This window comes from Furipterus horrens, unplaced genomic scaffold (genome assembly GCF_987537825.1).
Source record: "Furipterus horrens unplaced genomic scaffold, mFurHor1.1.pri manual_scaffold_5, whole genome shotgun sequence".
Lineage (NCBI taxonomy): Eukaryota > Metazoa > Chordata > Mammalia > Chiroptera > Furipteridae > Furipterus > Furipterus horrens.
Window position 1 is genome coordinate 141,532,250 of NW_028327175.1, and position 17,621 is coordinate 141,549,870.

Consider the following 17,621-nt stretch of genomic DNA (forward strand, 5'->3'; position numbering starts at 1 on the left):
GGGTTTTTACCATTGAGTTGAGTGAGTAATGTATATATTTTGGATATTAACTTCTTATCAGATATATGGTTTCCAAATATTTCTCCCATCCCATGAGTTGTCTGTTTACTTTGTTGATGGTTTCCTTTGCTTTGCAGAAGATTTTTAGTCTGATGTAGTCTCACTTGTTTGTTTTTTATCTTGTTGCTTGTACTTTAGCTGTCATATCCAAAAAATGATTACTGAGACCAGTGTCAAGAAGATTTATCCCTATGTTTTCTTCTAGGAGTTTCATGGTTTCAGGTGCTACAATTAAGTCTCTAATCCATTTCAGGTTAATTTTTTGTGAGTGGTATAAGATATGGGTCCAGTTTTTCTTTCTTTCTTTTTTTTTTTTTTAAGATTTTATTTATTTATTTTTAGAGAGAGAAGAAGGGAGGGAGAGAAACATCAATGTGTGGTTGCCTCTCACATGCCCCCATCTGGGGACCTGGCCTGCAACCCAGGCATGTGCCCTGACTAGGAACCAAACCTGCGACCCTTTGGATAGCAGGCCAGCACTCAATCCACTGAGCCGCACCAGCCAGGGCAATTTCATTCTTAACATGTGTTTATCCAATTATCTCAGCACCATTTAGTGAAGAGACTGTCTTTTCTTCATTGAGTATTCTTGGCTCCCTTGTCAATTGTTGACAGTATATACTTAGGTTTATTTCTGGGCTCTCAATTCTGTTTCATTGATATATTTGTACATTTTTATGCCAGCAGCATGCTATTTTGATGACTATAGCTTTATAGTATAACTTGAAATCAGGAAGTGTGATACTTCCTCTTTTGTTTATCTTTCTCGGGATTCTTTGGCTATTTGGGATATTTTTGGTTCCATTTCAATTTTAGGGGTGTCTTTTCCATTTCTGTAAAAAAAATAAATGCCATTGGAATCTTAATAGGAATTGTGGTGAATGGATGACTCTTGATAATATTGACATTTTAACAATATTAATTCTTTCAATCTATGAACATGGGATACCTTTCCATTTATTTGTGTCTTCAGTTTCTTTCATCAACGTCTTGTAGTTATCTTGTAGAGATCTTTCACCTCCTTAGTTAAATTTATCCCTAAGTATTATATTATTTTTGATGCTATTGTAAATGGGGTTGATTTCATTATTTCTTTTTTAGAAATTTTGTTGTTAGTGTATAGAAATGCTACTGATTTTTATATGTAAATTTTGTATCCTGCAGCTTTACTGAATTTACATCTAACAGGTTTTTTTTGTTGTTGTTGTTGTTGCATATTTAGGATATTCTATATATAAAATAATGTCATCTCCAGAGATGATTTTACTTCTTCTTTTCCATCCTACCTTTTATTTCATTTTCTTGCCTGGTTGCTCTACCTTCCAGTGCTATGTTGAATAAGGAGTGGTGAGAGTGGGAACCCTTGTCTTTTTCCTGATCTTAAAGGAAAACCTTTCAACCTTCCACTGTTTAGTATGATATTAGTCGTGGGCTTGACATATCAATATATGGCTTTTATTATGTTGAGATATGTTCCATCTATGCCTACTTTGTTAAGATGCTTTTTTTAATCATGAATTGATGTTGAGTTTTGTCAAATGCTTTTTCTGCATCCATCAAAATGATATGACTCTTTTCTTTTATTATATTATTGTGATGAATCATATTGATTGATTTGCATATGTTCAATAATTCTTGTATCCCAGGGATAAATCCCACTTGATCATGGTGAATGATCTTTTTAATATGCTGTTGAATTCACATCGAGCAGCAACTGGATAGGGGAAAGAGAATGAAGTAACTTGTTACTATGCGCTACTGAAGCATAATGAGTTGGGATGTAGCTCTATCCAAAGAGACTGATAACCCCCTATCACATCCCCAAGTAACAAGGCTTTCTTTCTTCTCCTGAGCTCTAAAAGCTTCCTGTGCTGAATTACAACATTATGCTAATCTGTATCAGGTTCATTCCAAGTTGTATGGTGATATAAACTATTGCTTCTGGATTACATATGTCTTTTTTTTCCTAAGTGATTAACTATTTTTCAACATGAAAATGTCTCTGTATCTTTGTTTCTATCTCTGTCTCTGTATGCCTCCACTCCCCTCATATATATATGGTCTGTCTTGAAGGTGTCCAGCCATGTAATAAGAAAAACGGAGATATTTGTTGAAGATGCAAGATAAAAGAAACATTGTACATAGGACAATGACGCCTCAGTCCCCTTCAAAGCAGGCACCTTGGCACAGTTCTCCCAATTGCCATCAGCTGCCCATTGTATTTTCCTGAACCTCATCAATTGTCTGAGATCTCTTCCCTTTCAAAGGTGATTTTAGTTTTGGGAAAATCCAGAAGCTGCAGGGTACCAAATCTGGGCTCTTGGTGGGCTGAATCACCTGGGTGATTTGATGTTCAGCCAAAAAACTCTGCATGAGACGTGATGCATGAGTAGGCACCTTGTCTGATGAAGCTGCTGATCACCAGCTGCCCATAGCTGCGGCCTTCTGAATTATCAAAATAGTTTCTACGGAGGAATGTTCAAAGCTTAATGCAAAATTTGATGCAGATTCATTGTTCTACTCAGTCATTTTAATGCAACAGCCACACAGTACACATGCTCACTCAATGGCATCTACTGCCCTTTCTGACTAGTAGAGAGAAGTAACCATTGTTCACGCATGCACATTCCAGTTCACTCATCTCGACTGCCAGGTTACATCAATGTCGCACGAACCATTCTCATTGTATTAACAATAGCTGGACTTTTTCTGGACAGACCTCATATATCTATGTGTGTTTGTGATGTGTATATATGCATATATACACACATACATGTGTATAAGACGTGTGTATAAGAAATCATGTTCGTTGCAAAATAATTCAAATGCAGAATATAGACAAAAAATGAAATCATTAGTAATCTTACCATTCACATATAATGACTTTTTGGTTTATATGTTCTCAAGCTGTTTTTTATTTACTTGAATATGTTTTTATAAAAATAAGCCCTCACCATATGAACTATTTTGTAACTTGCTTTTTTACTTGACATTTTATTGTGAATTTATTTCCAAATCAATATAGATCAAATCATTATTTTTAATACCTAATGATATTTAATTTATATGACATGACAAAATTTATTTAACCAGCTCTTTATTGATGGACAAAAAAGTTCATTACAATTTGGCTATAATTCTCCAGAATTACCTTCTTTTATGTGTACCTAATATCATCATCATCATCATCATCATCATGCTTATTACCTTTGGTTAAAACCTAGAAATAAAATTGCTACATGATATATAACTCTTTATTGTCAAATTTTGACTTATATAAGAACCTTTTACATGTTACAAATGTTAGTTAAATATTGAAATGAATAGGAATCCATGTATTTGATCTGCCATCTTTTCATAAGACCTTCCCTACAGCAGTGATCTTCACATCCACTTGGCTTCAGTGGCCCCTCTAGTGGATGAACACCTGTTCTTATCCTTAAGAACTGCCCAATGGCCAGCTTCTGATTCCCACTTGCTATGGTCCAGCAAAGTTCCACTGAAAACCAATTTAAACCCATGGAGACTGGAACACTTGATTGAACAAAACTTTAAGCTCTGATTCAAATTCATGTGTTTTTTATTAACATGATTTCACTATATTTTACAGATGTATTTCAATTTTTTTTGTGGAGTTCCAGACATACTTCACTCAGGATTATGCACAAACAGCATGGATCCATTCCATTGTGGACTGTGTGACCATGCTCTGTGGTAGGTATCACTTACCAGATAGACAATTACTGGCTACTCTCAAACTGCACATGACAATGACCTTCTACTGCCTTTGATTACCAATTTTTCTTAGTAGAAAGACTATGGTAAAATTGGCTAAGACTAAAAGAAAAGGTTGATCATACCTTCAGCCAAACCCAATCAGACATGCTGTTGGAATTAATTATTTTGGCTGATATCAGATAGGACAGGTGGTTAATAACTCAGAAGGGCACATACCGTTTGTTTCTTCTATATAAAGACAGAATGCTTGTTGTCATAGGACTTGTCTTGGTTTTGGAAGCAGCTAACCATACGGTAGTATGTGCTTGGCTTCCTTGTTCTAAATGCTGTGATCCCCTCCTTCTACAGTCCTATAAACAGTTCTTGGATAGTGCCATGAGCTATTTCTATATGACCTACTTAAATGAGTGCAAACAATATGTGTATTGCATCTCAAGTCTTGTTTTCATTCTGTTGCCTTCCCAAGGGTTCCAAAGTGTCTCAGATTTCACCATTTTTCATGCATAAATCTTTATCCTTAGGGAAGTATTAGAGAAGAATAGGATGGTGCAATGCTGAGATGAATACACTCATCATGGCTGTAATTTCATTCAAGAAACCCCAAAGGTGCTATATATGTGGTAAATAGAGTATCCTCAAAATAAATGGAATCTCTCAGTCCATATCTATAGTAGAGGAAAACTAACCTTGAGATTTTTAACAATTTTCAAACAAGTGTTATTAAATTAGTGGCTTAGAGAGTTTCTGAGATTGAATCAAATTAATATGCTCTATTTGCAGGCTGGACTCATTTAATCCTTTCATTGAGATGAATCCTGAGTATTTTATATATCTGTATCTCCAGTAACACAATCACTGGGTCTTCCGGGTAACATGATCAATCATAACCTTTGTATGAACAAGTCAAGAGAGCCGTGTTTGTCTTTCTCAAAGGTTACACGTGACTCATTTCTCCCACTGTTATCTTTTGGAGAATATTTATAGTTTCCGAAAGAGGAATAAATGGCCTTCAGTGACCAATATGGTCACAATGACTGTGAGAGACATTGAGCCAAAGCAGAGTCATGTTAGCATACCCTTAAACATGTACAGCATATTTAAGTTCCATGCAAGGACTTGAGGCCTGTTATACCCAATCACCATATCCCCACTTGCTTGCTTGGCAACATCAGTTTAGTACAGAGTATGAACAAGAGGCTGTAGAATCACTTCTGCAACACTCTTTGGGAACATATCTGCCCTATGATGAACAGAGAAGTGAACATTTTCCATTGAATTAGATGAATATTTTGTCACTTTTCCAATAACCATAGCAGCAACAAGCCTGGAAATCAGACATTTTCAGGATATTTTCTCATTCCTATGTTAAGTGGTTATATATAGAGCCAGCCACTGTTTTAACTAGACAGCAGACATTAGGCTGATGACTGATTCTATCATGTACATATGAATCAGACCCAAGTTTCAACCTGATCAATACAAAAATTATACTCCATGGATACCCAGAAAACTGGCTTTTCTGATCTTGTTACTAGGATTACTGGTCTGTGCATGAATTGTTCCTTAAAAAGAAATTCACATGCTTTTCTTACCCTCCCTCCCTGCCGTCAGTTTGAGACACTGAAGGAGCCAGAGGAACAGGTTGAAATAACCCTGAACTTGGTATCAGGTGCCCTGAGCTATACTTCTTACTGATCTTGGGCATGTCATATTCCCTTGAACTTCAATTTCTCATTAGCCTCTTCCAGCTTTAATTAATATTCTATAAGCCTGGAAATTGGCACAGCTCTGATGCACTGTTAAACCACAAACAGAACACGGCCAACCACAATGTCATCGTGGGTGTGAGCGTTTTCTTAGATTTTTCTGAGTTCTGATTTCTCATCTGTAGGGTTTCCTAAAGCCTGAAAACAGCACCAGATTGTGACATGTCTATCATTTCTCTCTCTGTCCTTTTCCTGTATAATGCTGCTGGTCTCCTGGTATTGCCCACTTTCCTTCTCCACCATTGACTGTTGTAATTATTGCTAATGGTGTATGATCAATATAAGGAATATCCCTGTGCGAGTGACATGTAGGTTAAATAAGGAGTTGATTTACTAAAAATAAATAAATAAATAAAGAGAAACCTATTGATTTTGCAAACCAATGTCATAGCAATAAATTTAATTAAAAAATGAAAAAAAAAACAATTAAAGATAAAACACCCCACAGTTCTGAGATTATATCCCTGTGCGAGTGACATGTAGGTTAAATAAGGAGTTGATTTACTAAAAATAAATAAATAAATAAAGAGAAACCTATTGATTTTGCAAACCAATGTCATAGCAATAAATTTAATTAAAAAATGAAGAAAAAAAAAACAATTAAAGATAAAACACCCCACAGTTCTGAGATTATGACTATAACAGAACGGAGAAGTGGAATGAGCACTGAAATGGAAGTAGGGACACTTGATCCTAATTCCAGCTTTGCTACTTATTCTCCCTGTGACCATGGACAAGTCATGTCTTCTCTCTTCAGTTTCCAGGTCCGTAAGATGAACATGCGGGGTAGGGGGGCTTGATGCTCTAAAGGTCAGTCGTTCTCCACTCTGCCTTTTCACAGTGTCCTCAAGGCCTTCTGTTGAACCTATTTATTATTGTTTTTGAAGCTCCACTTGGGAGTGTTGTCAGTAACCACTTATCCTGCCAAGTGGGAATCATGCTGGGTGGCTTGCTTGCGTCTACTGGTCTGGTCCTAGGCTCCTTTGCCACCAGTCTGAAGCATCTCTACCTCACTCTGGGAGTTCTTACAGGTAAGCGCACATTGTACCACTCATCTCACCTTACCCCATTCAAGGGTTGTTATGCAAATAAACAGAGCAGTAATGAATAAATTATTCACTTTGTTAGATGCATAATTTAGCCAAACTAGCTTATTAAACAAAAGAGCTGGAATTGCAATTGATTGTATGACTATAATGAAAATGCATTACTACTTTAATTCAGCCACATGATAAAAGTAACTGTTGGCTTTCCCTTCAGCAGCAGTGTATGGCTGAAATTCTATACTAAGAAACCATGAGATATTAGCCGGGGCAACATAAATTTTCAACAATGATCATTCTCCCAATGTTTTTGACAAGACATTAAAATACTATCTGCAGTTGACTCGAGTAGCCTCTGGTTTATAGTGAATATGATTGTCCAATAAATGGGGGTTTCCAATTTAAAAAAGGAAGCCCCCTGTTATGAATATCCTCATATTACACACACACTCACAATGTTATGAAAGTATACTTTAGAGAATCATGCTGAACCCCATAGAGAAACAGCATACGTGTATTCCATAAGGGGACTGGGTAGGTTCAAGACGGGGTTGGTTGGTGGGACTGGAGTAGCAGTTTGCCCCCTTACTCAGAGGGATGTGGAGAGTAGCACTAACTCATGTCCAGACACTGCCCCAGGGGTGCATGATCAGGCTGATAAATGATATAACTCAGACAGAGGTTATACATCTAGCTCTGCCAGCACGAAAAGGTATCAGTCCCATGTAACCCATTGGGCCTGCCTGCTAGGGTGTTCAGTTATCCCAGTTTACCAGGGACTGTCCTGGTCTTAGCATTGAGTCTCACATCTGGGACACCTTTCAGGTCAGGCCAGTTGGGATCATGGTCACCCTGCACTGCAGATGGAAACAGGAGCTGGAAAGAGTTCTCCTTTTCCTTCTTTGACATTAGATGCCATGAGTTCCAGGTTGAAAGCCCTTCAGATTTTCTTGACTTAAAAATAATAGATGCTGAAAGTCTTTAAGAGGCTTTCTGCTGACTTTAAGGGATATTTTTAGGTTACTATGCCTATGTATGATATTCATGTGTAAAATTGGCATGATGTTTTCCCATGATGTGAAATTGCAATGGAACTTTCATGGGGTAATAGGTGCTATTTACATCCTAATTCCAGAATGGTACAAGTTATCAGACTTGTGTCTTCATAGGCAGTGAAGATTTGAGGCAATTCTCTGGATAATTTTAAGTTAAAAGGAGGTGTTATTAGGCAGAATAAGTTTCTTAGGTCAACATTATCCTGGTTGGTTTTTTGTTTGTTTTTGCTAATTCAAATTTAGTTTGTGTAATAGTGTTTAAGTGCTTTATATCATTTGTTTTAATAAGTCATGTTTCCTTATGGTTTTTCTTCCCAAGAAGAAAGTCATATATATGCTATACTTTCCAAATTGTGGGTGTCTGGTGAGGGGAGACTCCTGTTTAGCTTGGTGTAGAAACAGGCTAACAGATGCAGATTCTTTTGAAAACATATGACTTCATTCTGAGATATTTTCTTTCATTGGCTGTTCTTGGTATCCCAGCACTCACAGAGTTCTCTTTATCCCCAGGTCTTGGATTTGCACTTTGCTACTCTCCAGCCATTGCCATGGTTGGCAAGTATTTCAGCAGACGAAAAGCCCTTGCTTATGGGATCGCTATGTCGGGAAGCGGCATTGGCACCTTCATCCTGGCTCCTGTGGTTCAGCTCCTTATTGAACAGTTTTCCTGGCGGGGAGCACTACTGATTCTTGGGGGCTTTGTTTTGAATCTCTGTGTCTGCGGTGCCTTGATGCGGCCAATTACTCTTAAAGAAGACCCTAGGACTCCAGAGCAGAACCATGTCTGTAGAACTCAGCAACAAGACTTTCAGCGGGCGTCTCCCTGTTCAATTTTGACTAAAGAACAGGTGCAGACCTGCCTCTGTTGCTCTTTGCAGCAGGAATACAGTTTCTTACTGATGTCAGATTTTGCTGTATTAGCCGTCTCTGTTCTGTTTATGGCTTACGGCTGCAGCCCTCTCTTTGTGTACTTGGTGCCTTATGCTTTGAGCGTTGGAGTGAGTCCTCAGCAAGCTGCTTTCCTTATGTCCATACTTGGGGTGATTGACATCACTGGCAATATCACATTTGGATGGCTAACCGACAGAAGGTAAAATTTGTGAAACCACAATTGATTCCCAGTCAGGGGACTGTTCGGTTTTATGTTTTCTTCATCCCCTTTCCCTGTAAAATACCTAGGTTGGAATAATGTTAACAAGTTTTCAGTGTCTGAAGGCAGCTCCCCTGCTGGTTCTTCTAGTCAGAGATTGGCAAGCTTTTTCTGTAAAGGAACAGATAATAATTTTTTTTGGCTTTGAGGGTCATATAATCACAACTACCCAACTTCAGTGTTGTAGCCCAAAAGCGGCCATAGACAATATGTGAACAAATGGGAGTGGCTGTATTTCAATAAGGCTTTATATGAATTTTTCATATTTTGACAAGTTACAAAATATTATTCTTTTGATTTTTTTCCCTCCTACTATTCAAAATTGGAAAAGCCATTTTTGGTCCACTGATATTGCAAAAACAGGTGGTGGGCTGGATTTTGCCATAGTTTGCTGACCCCTGTTCTGTATGGTTTAGGATGGTGGAAATCTCTGAATTTTCAAACACTAGGGCAACTGTAAGTTCTGGTGATAGATATAATTTCATCCTAAGTCAAGTCTGTTCTCAGGTAAGACAATTTATGTCTGGGTGTCATGGTTTTAATTTCTTTTGAACCACTCCAGAGACTGGCTGACAGTGCAGAGGGGAGCTGAATCCAGTCTAGGAAGGAGCAGCAGGTGCAGTAATAACACCTTATCTGGGGCCACGTATCTATGTTTGACGGTGCAAATAGCAAATACTTACATTATAATTTTTTGGATTAGAAACCAAAGTTATAAGAAATCTACTGAGTAGTTTTTTTCAGCTAATGCTTATTGGTTTGAATTGAAGACAGCACACTACTCATATTCTACTAAACGATGGACTCTTCACGTTTAAGCTATGACCTACGAGAGCTATTATCCTGTGACTTCTCACACATTATGTCTTTGGTAATTAATCATAATCCAACTGCCATTCTGCAGTGTTATGAATATAATCCTTAGAATTAATGCCACATTTTTAATGGTTAAAGAAGCGGGGAGATCAAGGGGTATTTGTTTGTACAATCAAATAACTCAACAGGAAGCAGTCTGGTGTAGGTCTGATAGAGCGATCTCTTGTCTGATATATACAACACCCAAGTTCTTGTTCTGGCTCTGCCCCTTATTATCTCTGGGACCTGGGAAAACCACCTAACCCTTGGATCCTCAAGTCTTCATCTGTAAAATGGGCCAGGGCAGTATTTGTCTGTAAACCTCACAGCATTTTGTGAGGCTCACCTGAGACTGGGTACAAAAACATTTGTAAAGTATAAACTGCTGGTGCTGATATTATACAGAGTCTTTGAAATAATCTATATCATAAATGGGTTTGGAGCTACAAAGAAAAAATATTAATGGCCGTACCACTGTGGAGGTCTTGAAATAAGACTTAGTCCTAGTACAAGACCTTCAGAGTCTCTGGAAAATTATTTTAATGTCTTCATATTATGTCTTCCTCTTTGTGTAAATACTTGGGTTATTTATTAAGCAAATATGTTGTGCCAGATATGCATGGATAACATATCTGAAAGCATCTAATATGGTAGCCTACTAGAAAATATTAGTATCTTGAAACCCTACATGTTATTTTATGACTATCTTTGGAGTAATCCTATGAGATAGCTAAGATTCCCATTTTAATGCTAAAGTAATTGAGGTTAGAATTACGCAGTTAGTAGGTGATAGAACTGGATTCGAACTTCTTTCTAATTTTAGAATATGTATTATTTTCTACCACACAATCCTGGGGAGATAAATTCTTAAATTTGCATATGCCAGAAGAAAGACAGGACTATACCTGAAACTAATAGGAAATAATACTGAATGTCAACTGTAATTGAAAAATAAAATAAGGAAGACAGAAAGACAACACAGATAGCACATGATGGGGAAGCCATCTCTATAAATGACTGCGGTGCTTGCTGCTGTGTGGCCTGGTGCTAAAGCTCAGTGACAGAACCTGTGCATACTGTACTCATTCTTGTTCCTCACCTCCACAGGTGTCTGAAGAATTACCAGTATGTTTGCTACCTCTTTGCCGTGGGACTAGATGGGCTCTGCTATCTCTGCCTCCCACTGCTTCAAAGTCTGCCCCTGCTCGTGCCTTTCTCTTGTACCTTTGGCTACTTCGATGGTGCCTATGTGACTCTGATCCCAGTAGTGACTGCAGAAATAGTGGGGACCACCTCTCTGTCGTCAGCTCTCGGTGTGGTCTATTTTCTTCATGCAGTGCCATATTTGGTGAGCCCACCCATTGCAGGTAAGTTTCCAGAGAGAACCCTCAACTACCTCTTCTCTTGGTTGTATTGATGTGAAAATAGTGAACTCAGACACAGAAAATGAGGACTGGAAGTACGTTGGGGAAAAGTGAAAGTGAAAGGGATGCAGGAGCCACCAAAACATCATGATCTCACCTCAATCCTTGTTTTGTAATCTTCTATCCAAGTAGGACCCTTAGCCTCCTTGGAAAGGAAATGTCCCAAATTAGGGTCTTGGTTCTATCCCACAGTAATGAGAGAGCAATGGAATGGAGCAGCTCTTCAGATTTATGTATCAGGCTGGGCACAAGTCTGGCAGGAGTACAGCATTCTAATAGGAGACTGGTAGTAAAGCTGAAACGATGAGTCACAGTGAAGTGTCTTGTGTGCCAGCCAAAGGGTCTGGTGCCCTATATTCTTTAGAGACTATGAATAGTTTTACAGTTTTTGTGCAGAGGGGTAACATGGTAAATATTTTAGAAAATGTGATCTAGCAATTGTTCTGGTCATTTAAGGGAGAAGCAGTTAGGATTCCATCCTCATAGTTCAGGAGCAAACTGATAAAGGCCTAAACTAGGGCTGCTGCAGCAGAAATAAAAATGAGCTCTCGGAACAAGGAGGAAGTTTTGTAAACAACAACGAAATCAACAGAATTTAGCATATGAGGTTGAAGGACAGAAAGAAGTCCAAAATTTGTAGAAAATAATGGCATGGTTAAAAGAAATAAGGAAGTTGGAGGAAGTGGCCTTGCCAGAAAAAAATAACAAATTTAATGTTTAGACATATTGAGATATATGAAACACCCAATAAAATGACCAGGAGAGCTTTTTAAGGATGAAATCTGAGCGATTAGAGGGAGGCCACATTTGACATACAGATTAGGGAGTCATCAGATAAAGCATCTGTAATGTTTTGCAAACTGTAAAGTGCTATAAAAATTTAAAGCATGATGAAACAAGTGATTCAATAAATATTAATTATTTTTGGACACCACCACTGTGCTTGGTGCTGTTGCTACAGCAACAGACAAGTCAGAACCTGTTTCTCCTTCCTCGAGTATGTGGTCCAAACCAGGGTCTTTCACATTGAGGTGCTGGGCCCACCTGCATTAGAATCCCCTGGTGCTCTTGTGAAAAATGCAGATTCCTTGACCCTCCCTTGTGATCCGACTCTTTGGGGATAAGTTTCAGTAATCTAGATCCTCAACCAGCTTTCTTGTGATGCTCAGCCTTACTTGATTGAGACTAATTGGTCCAGATTATTACCTGCCTAAATTAAAGCCAAGAATATAAATGTCTCTGAAGATTGGCAGAAAGAAATGAGCCAGACATTTGCCTAGAAGGAAAGAAGGGAATTTTTAAAAGAAGGCATTTCTCCTTTTGCTGCTGTGAACAAGTAGTTTAGTGTTATTTCCAAACCCCAGCAATTGCTAAAGCAGCAAACAAGGGGACTCTGTGGCTGTTTGATGACTGCAGATGAAAATTCCTGGTCAGTTTAAACTCCATGATATAGAACTATACGTTTAGTGCTTCTTTTATGAAAACTGCCCCAAAATGTTCCTGCCTCCTCCCTTCACAGCCAATTTTTGTTGCTAACCCTTAGAAGCAGCATAATTCTGTTAACAAGTCATGGGACATGAAATGAAATTGGGATTCCTGGATCCTTTTTTCAATCTAGGGTATTCATTTAGCCAATCAGACATTGTATTCATTACCAGCTATTAGAGGATTGGGGTGTGAGTTCTTATTGTAATACTCTTATTTAATTACCTTTAAAATAATAACTTTCTACTCAGCCAGTCTCTTCTGTTTGATGCCACAGAAATACACAAGTAAATCACAAGATAACTAGAATATTTGAGAGTACTTTGGATTGCAGCAAAGTTTGTGAGGCTTATAATGATTTCTACATGCCATTTTTGACTAATAGATTTGAAGTGGGTGAGAGGAGACACCATATCTATATACTTCTCGGGTTGATTTTCTTGGTATACAAGTAAAGTTTAGAGAAATTTAACGTTTTTAATCACAAAATAATTGCCTGCCAAAGCCTAATTTTACCTCATCAATTCTCTGATCATTGTGGCCCATATTTTGCATAATATATGCCCTGGTTCTCCTCAAAATTTGCAGCTGGAATGGAAGTTGAGATTAATCTGTTGTAACAAGAGATTTTTTTTAAAGCTGTGATAGCAGAATTATGCTTTCTGAAATTTGTATTTGCAACTTCTAAAATGGCCCAAAGTTCTGGTTTTCAAATTGGATGGGGTACGATGATTGGGTCCAACTGAAAATTTGGATTCTGCTTTATCCAGAGCATGTATTGAAGACAGACATTGTATTGGTGCTGGGAATACTACTAACATTTTATATGATTACTTTCTCTTAATGCCTGAGATAATTGATCCCAACATCAATAATTTGAATGATGCTATTTTACCTTTCTACCATATTTTTGGGGATTAATAAGAATAAATGATGTTTAATTTGTGATTACTAAGAATCTGGCACTCTTCCAGATACTTTACATAATAACAATAATCCATTTTAGAAGTTGCCCTAGAAAATAGAATGCATTTTCCAGTTGCTGCACAATATTTGTAGGATATCTGCTCTTTGTGTCAAGATTATAATGGTGGCACTAGCAATCTATTGTTATTATCCTTACAAATAATTAGATTTCAGAGTGGGTAATTGAATTTTCAACTCAACAATGAGATTTTGCTGTTACTTTTACAGGGTGGCTGGTAGACACGACTGGCAGCTACACAGCAGCATTTCTCCTGTGTGGATTTTCAATGATATTTAGTTCTCTGTTGCTTGGATTTGCTAGACTTGGAAAGAAGATGAAAAAATCCCAGCTGTGTTTCCTTGCCAAAGAATCTGATCCCAAGCTGCAGCTGTGGACCAACGGATCGGTGGCTTATTCTGTAGCAAGTGAATTAGATCAGAAAGACGGGGAATCTGTGGCTATTGCCATGCCTGGTTACAACCCCACGTGACCAATGGCCTTGAGCCTGGGAATCTGCAGGGCCGAGAGAGGCAGGACCACTGGATTGTACATGTTGCTAAAGCATTTTATTTTGGCAGAAGCATTGTCTTCCAAAGAAATTATTATTGTTGTCTTGTTAACATATTTATAGTGGGAAATAGCAAATAACCAAGCAAGCTGGACTGGCTCAGAGATTCCTCATTTGGGATTTGTATTCACAGTGTAACTCATGTCTTTTGGGCTGTGAGCATTATTATTCCATGGAGAATTTTAGAACATCACTGATGTGTAAGTAGGTGTAATTAGGGGTAATTTCAAGCCATTACCAAAGCAGATGACTCTGGGCAGCAGCTTTTTCTCAAACTCATTGTCCCTCCAGCTTCCCTCTTTAGTTAGGAGGTAAAGGGAAACACTGACATGTAGGTTTGCTTATCTTCAGCTGTTTGGAGAAGGGTGTCAGCTTAGGTGTGTGGTAGTGGAAGGTGAAGATACCAAACATTTTTCATAGTGGAGCTTCTCATTAGGGTTTTAAGGGTTGTTGAAGAATACTTTAGATTCTTCAAAAGGCAGTGATTAATGCAGAAAAGAAGTGACTATCTCCCCTCCCCTCTCCTGCCCTTACTCCTTCAGGTAGCCCTTGCATTTAGCAATGGGTAGCACTTCGAGAATCCAAAGAATCATGGAATGCCATGGTTGAAAATTATCTTAAGGGTGGCTGGTGGGATCTTCTCTTTAAAATTGTGAACTGGAAATTGAAAACTTTGTGTCTGTTACTGTCACATACAAGACTTGAAATCTGGCATAACACACCAAAGTTGCAAAGGACAATTTCTACCTGAAATGTTAACACCAACACTTCCATTTTTTCCCAAGGGGGAAAAAAAAACGTGCAGACACATTTCTGTTAAGGAATGGAAAGATGTTGGCAGTATTCCAGCTGGCCAGGAATTGAATTCTTGAATCAGCAGGTCTCTGGTGAGACTTTTCTGTTCAGATCAGACATTTAAGTTCATCATTACCCAAAAGAGGACTTGGGAGTTTTGCTTGGAAAATATTATTCTAGAAATATTCTAAATGTGAGACTCCTTTCTCCCTGTTACTTCCTGCTCAGTTATCCACTATTCATCTCTTCATGGATAATGATTAGAAACTTGGTGGACCTTTTCAGCACAATGATAAGGCATCAGGGGTCAATCTCGGTATCATAGTACTCATAAATTACAGCTTTGGTCAGGGGAGAGGGAGGAGAAGATTAAGAAGACTAGTGGTGTGTTATTTTACTGGCCCTGGCCAGGTAGGTCAGTTTGAGTTATCCCGGTACACCAAGGTTGCAGGTTCGATCCCTGGTCATGGCACATAAGAATCAACCAATGAATGCATAAATAAGTGAAACAACAAATCAGTGTTTCTAAATCAGTGTTTTAGAGTTTATAGAACTCTTTCACATACCTTAACAGATTGGATTAGAACAGTTTACTAATTCCCCAAGTCCTCTACCTTCCAGTGGTCTGGGTTAATTTCTGAGTCTTCAGATTGAAAAGGGAAGGTGTGGGGGGAGGAGAGAGATGGTCATATCCCCCAGTCTATCTCTAACCCCTTTAAATACACAGAATGATAATCCTGAACCCCAAATTATGTCGTGCTTGTACACAGGGGCATGTTACACAGTTGACAGGGGATTTTAATTATTTGACACATTAAAATCTGAACTTCAAGGATATATTTTGACTCTGAAGGCCATTTAATCCACTGTCCCCCAAGAGGCCTCACAACTGCTCTGCCAGAGGTACTGAGAGAAAAAAAAAAACCAGCAACGAGGAAGATTCTAGGTTGACTAAGCATGTTCTGCAAGAGTCTGTCTATACTGGATTATTTCATAGAATTACATATTGATACATTGCTTTCAAAATGAAATACTGACTTGATCTGATGGGAGAAAACTAGTATTTCATAGTTGTTTTCCCAAAAAATTTGAATAGTTACATTTTATCTTTTTACTTAGTTTGAAATTTTAGTTTTGAACTTTGGTAATTTTAAAATATTTGGAGAATATCTTTAAACAGTCAAAGTTAAAAATGAAGTTATATATGTTTAGAATAGCACTTTACATTAAATGTCATTTCTTAAACCTTCAAGTCTAAAGATTTTTTGAAAGCTAAACTGTTATTATATATACATTTTCCTAGTAATGATAATAGTAAAATTTTATCTGGTCCTGAAATATAATTTCTCTAAAATATTATAAATATTTATGAAAAATGAGTATAGAGATCAGAGCTTTTAAAAATTTGTATAAAATATTTGGGATATTTTGACTTTATACATGCATAAATTTGTATTTTATTTTCCTTTTGGGGACAGCATTTTTAAAGAACTAGTAGGAAAATGGAGATCTTAAGAGACTGTCATTATAATCTACACAAAATTTTGCTGTTAAGGGTAAATGTGTCTATATTGTTTATTTTAAAATCAATGGATTCATGAGAATGATGTGTTCTTTGGGATCACGAACAAAATTGTGGTGGGGTGATAATAGACCTTAAATATTTCTTTATATCACTGCAAGCTCTACTCTGAAATCGACTGAGTAGAAAACAAAAGAAACTAAGGACTGTAGATACACTGTACCATTCAGTCACTTTCTCAGATTGTGATTTCTCTAATCAGAAATTTATACTAATATTTTATTTAAAAGCTTAATAAAATGAGTTTATAGTTATATTTGGAAAAACTTATTTCCCCTCCACATGGGGTTTGGATTGGATGGTAAGTGGGGCTGTCTGGATCACACTAAGATGTGGCTGGCATAAAAAGATGTGGTAACAATCAAATATTTTACAGAAACCAAACCACTTATTGAGCACTTCCAATGTGTTAGCTACTGTGCTGAGTACTTCCTATGCATTGTCTTATTCAATCCCCATGATAATCTACACCATCACTATTCTGTAGGTGTGGGAACTGAGGCACTAGGACCACAGCCAGTGACTCAGTAGCCACTACACTCCAGGACCTCTAGTAAAATCCTGTAAAACTAGGAAGCTGTCTGATGCTAGAGGCTGCTTTCTTCCCTCCTGCCACTCGGATTGTCTTCTGTGGGTTTAAGAAGCCATTTGGAAATCAAGCCCTCCTTCGGGCAGATAAAATCCTTTGGATTATGCCTCCATCTTCCAATTAGTAGATAGATGGGAAGATTTTACGTTGAAAATTTCCAAGAGTTTTCCCAAGAGTCTGGTTCTATCAAGACTATTACTTCCAGGCTAAGTGATTTAATTTACTATCTATTGATCCAGGTTTCTCTTTAGGAACATTTGTGTAGGGGGAGCAGGGAGACAGTTGGGAGGATCACTTTGTCACAAAAGGGAGTTCCATTTTCCACAGCCTTCTCAGTCAGGAGTTGAGTTCTTTCTCAACCACTGCCCAGTGATGATGAAGATGGTAATGTCAACTTGGCACTTACCTTCCTGGTCCCAATAGGTATAATTCTGAAATTGTTTCTTGAAATGAAATACAGTAGGGTGAATTCAATGCAGTTTCTCTTCTTGTACTTCAAAGTTTGAGTCTTTAAAAAAAACACAACACTCTACCAAACAATAGA

General features: G+C 37.8%; 1 protein-coding gene across 1 annotated transcript in view; it reads left to right on the plus strand.

Annotated features, from left to right (window-relative positions):
• The window catches only part of SLC16A12 (solute carrier family 16 member 12), a 77,921-nt gene extending 61,179 nt beyond the window's left edge, over positions 1–16,742 (plus strand). Inside the window, exons 3-7 of the mRNA XM_090279255.1 lie at positions 3,671–3,774; positions 6,452–6,595; positions 8,173–8,752; positions 10,775–11,034; positions 13,771–16,742. Coding sequence (XP_090135381.1) covers positions 3,671–3,774; positions 6,452–6,595; positions 8,173–8,752; positions 10,775–11,034; positions 13,771–14,033 — 1,351 coding nt within the window. The 3' untranslated portion in view covers positions 14,034–16,742. The remainder of the gene's footprint in view (positions 1–3,670; positions 3,775–6,451; positions 6,596–8,172; positions 8,753–10,774; positions 11,035–13,770) is intronic.
• The last annotated feature ends 879 nt before the right edge of the window (positions 16,743–17,621 follow it).